This window comes from Galeopterus variegatus, unplaced genomic scaffold, assembly GCF_000696425.1.
Source record: "Galeopterus variegatus unplaced genomic scaffold, G_variegatus-3.0.2 Scaffold45457, whole genome shotgun sequence".
Classification (NCBI taxonomy): domain Eukaryota; kingdom Metazoa; phylum Chordata; class Mammalia; order Dermoptera; family Cynocephalidae; genus Galeopterus; species Galeopterus variegatus.
This window is the reverse complement of record NW_007771568.1, coordinates 3,169-5,257: the sequence shown is the minus strand read 5'-3', so window position 1 is coordinate 5,257 and position 2,089 is coordinate 3,169. Positions and strand designations below refer to the sequence as shown.

Genomic DNA, 2,089 nt, shown 5'->3' with positions numbered 1-2,089 from the left:
CTCGACATCCTCAGTCCCTTGCAGGCTCCTTATAACACAATTTTGAGTCTTGGAGTCTTCCTGACCTCCCACAGGGACCCAATGCCCTTTCACCTTCCCCACATCAGCTGTCCATACCTGGCTCCCAGGGTTCAGCGGGGCCAGGATGATGTAATTGGGGTCGGTGGGGGCAGTGGCACGGGACAGAGCAGGCAGGGTATGCTGGCCCCCACGCTTGGCCACTTCAGTATAGCGCTCCCAGCCACCAAGCAGCAGCCCATCTGAGCTGTCACACACAAGGTGGCAGCTGTGGCGCTGCTCGGGCCGTGCCTGGGCCCCATGGGTGCAGTTCTTCTCCCGTTTGTTGGGGGGTGACTGAAGGTCATGTGTTGACTTGCAGGAGGCACGCCGCAGGACCCCGCCATCTGGCCCAGGCTTGATCTGGGGGACCATGCGCCACACAAGCAGGATGATCTCACTAGGACAGCTCCTGGAAGTTGGGGGATCACACAGTGAAGTTGAGCCTGGGGAAGACCAATATCAGCCAGGGTGGGGGCCTGCAGGGCAGAGAGGAAGAAGAAGGGAAGAGGAAGCAGACACAGGTAGAAGCCCCCAGGCCAGTATCAGGGCAGGAAGAGATGTAAGAGGCCATTTAAAGCAGAGAGAGCAAAGGGGCCTCTTAGGTCAACTCTAGTTGACTGGAAGTAGCTGAGAAGGACCCTGAGGCCAAGGCCAGGTTGAGGAACAGGAAAGAGCACCATACTCAACTCATGATGCCTGTCATGGGCAAGATATAAGCGAGCAGGAGCAAGTGAGCCACCTAAATGCAATCCATCCTCTGGTCATTCGAGAAGCAAACCTAAAATGGGGCCATTAGGGTTTTACCCCAGGGATCAAAATTCAAGAGACAAACATTTTAAAGAATAATTTTTTAATTGTGCAATTGAAATATCTGCAACATCTATATGTCCTTAAAAACAATGGGCTTAGCTCTTTTGGTAACAGGAATAATAAGCTGAAGAGGAAAGCAACCCCCTGCAGTCACGTCATGAACCACAAGGCCTCTTTGACAGCTTCTTCCCCGCTGTGTGCTCTGGGACCCAAAATTGCTCTGAGCCCAAACCTTCCAATTTCAGGCCAAGAAACTGACTCTCTGAGGAGCAAAGTGAATTGCTCATGGCTGGGCAAAGGAGGGAGCAGCAAGAGCAGGGCTGGGCGAGGCAGTGTGCCCAGAGCTGGGGGGAAGAAGTGCCATCAGCCTGAGGCCCCAGGCCGCCCACTGTCCCTGTCACCGGATCTCGTGTGCCAGCTCCACGCATTTCCAGTGCTCCACAGGCCTCTCATTCAGTTGCAGTACTGTGTCCAGCTGCTGCAGCCCTGCCCGCTCTGCCGGGCCCCCTGCAGGAACAAAGAAAAGCCAGTCAGGGGCCCCCGAAGCCCAAGCACCTCAAAGGACCTGGAATCCTTTATTTCTGTGGTGACTTCAGACAAGGGCCGCCCTTTTTCTTTCAGTTTCTTCGTCTGTGAAATGAAGGGCCAAGCTTGGTGGCTCTCAAGGGCCTTGAAGGGAGGTACCCCTTTGCCCTCATCCCCACCCTGCCTGCCTCCCCCTAATGCTGGCTCACCTCTCTGCTGCTCACCCTCCACCCAGCCCCTCCCCCTCCCCAGGGCCTCCTACCCCAGTGAGAACCCTTCCCTGCTGCCAGGCTCACACGCTTCTTTCCTTCCTTCCATGCCATTCACTGAGCACCCACCTCTTGCCCTCTCTGTGCAAGCACTGGGGACACCCTGACCACTGAGCACTGGCTTTTGCCCTTAAGATGCCTACTCCGTGATTAGGAGAAATCTTTTATTCAGGAAAAAAAAAAAAAGGAAAGAATGACAAGTTTTAAGTGCTAATTGGGCTTGCAATAGGATAAAATCCAATTCCAAACAGAGCTCATAAATAACTCTCATTTTCCCCTGCAGACATTACTGAAAATATAGGTTGAGTTCCTGTTCAAAATGATTGGGAAACAAAATATAAAAATCTATTTTCATTTTGATAAAAACAAAAAAAGAGTGGGCATATTTTCATAAACCTCAGTCTCATCTGAAAATATTATTCTTT

At 52.3% G+C, this 2,089-nt stretch overlaps 1 protein-coding gene across 1 annotated transcript in view; it reads right to left on the bottom strand.

The window, feature by feature from the left end:
• Nucleotides 1-117: 117 nt before the first annotated feature.
• Nucleotides 118-2,089, bottom strand: part of LOC103584144 (regulator of G-protein signaling 3-like) — a gene marked incomplete at both ends in the record, with an annotated part of 2,920 nt that continues 948 nt past the window's right edge. The window contains 2 exons of the mRNA XM_008565253.1: nt 118-469; nt 1,272-1,377. Of these exons, the coding sequence (XP_008563475.1) occupies nt 118-469; nt 1,272-1,377 (458 nt within the window). The remainder of the gene's footprint in view (nt 470-1,271; nt 1,378-2,089) is intronic.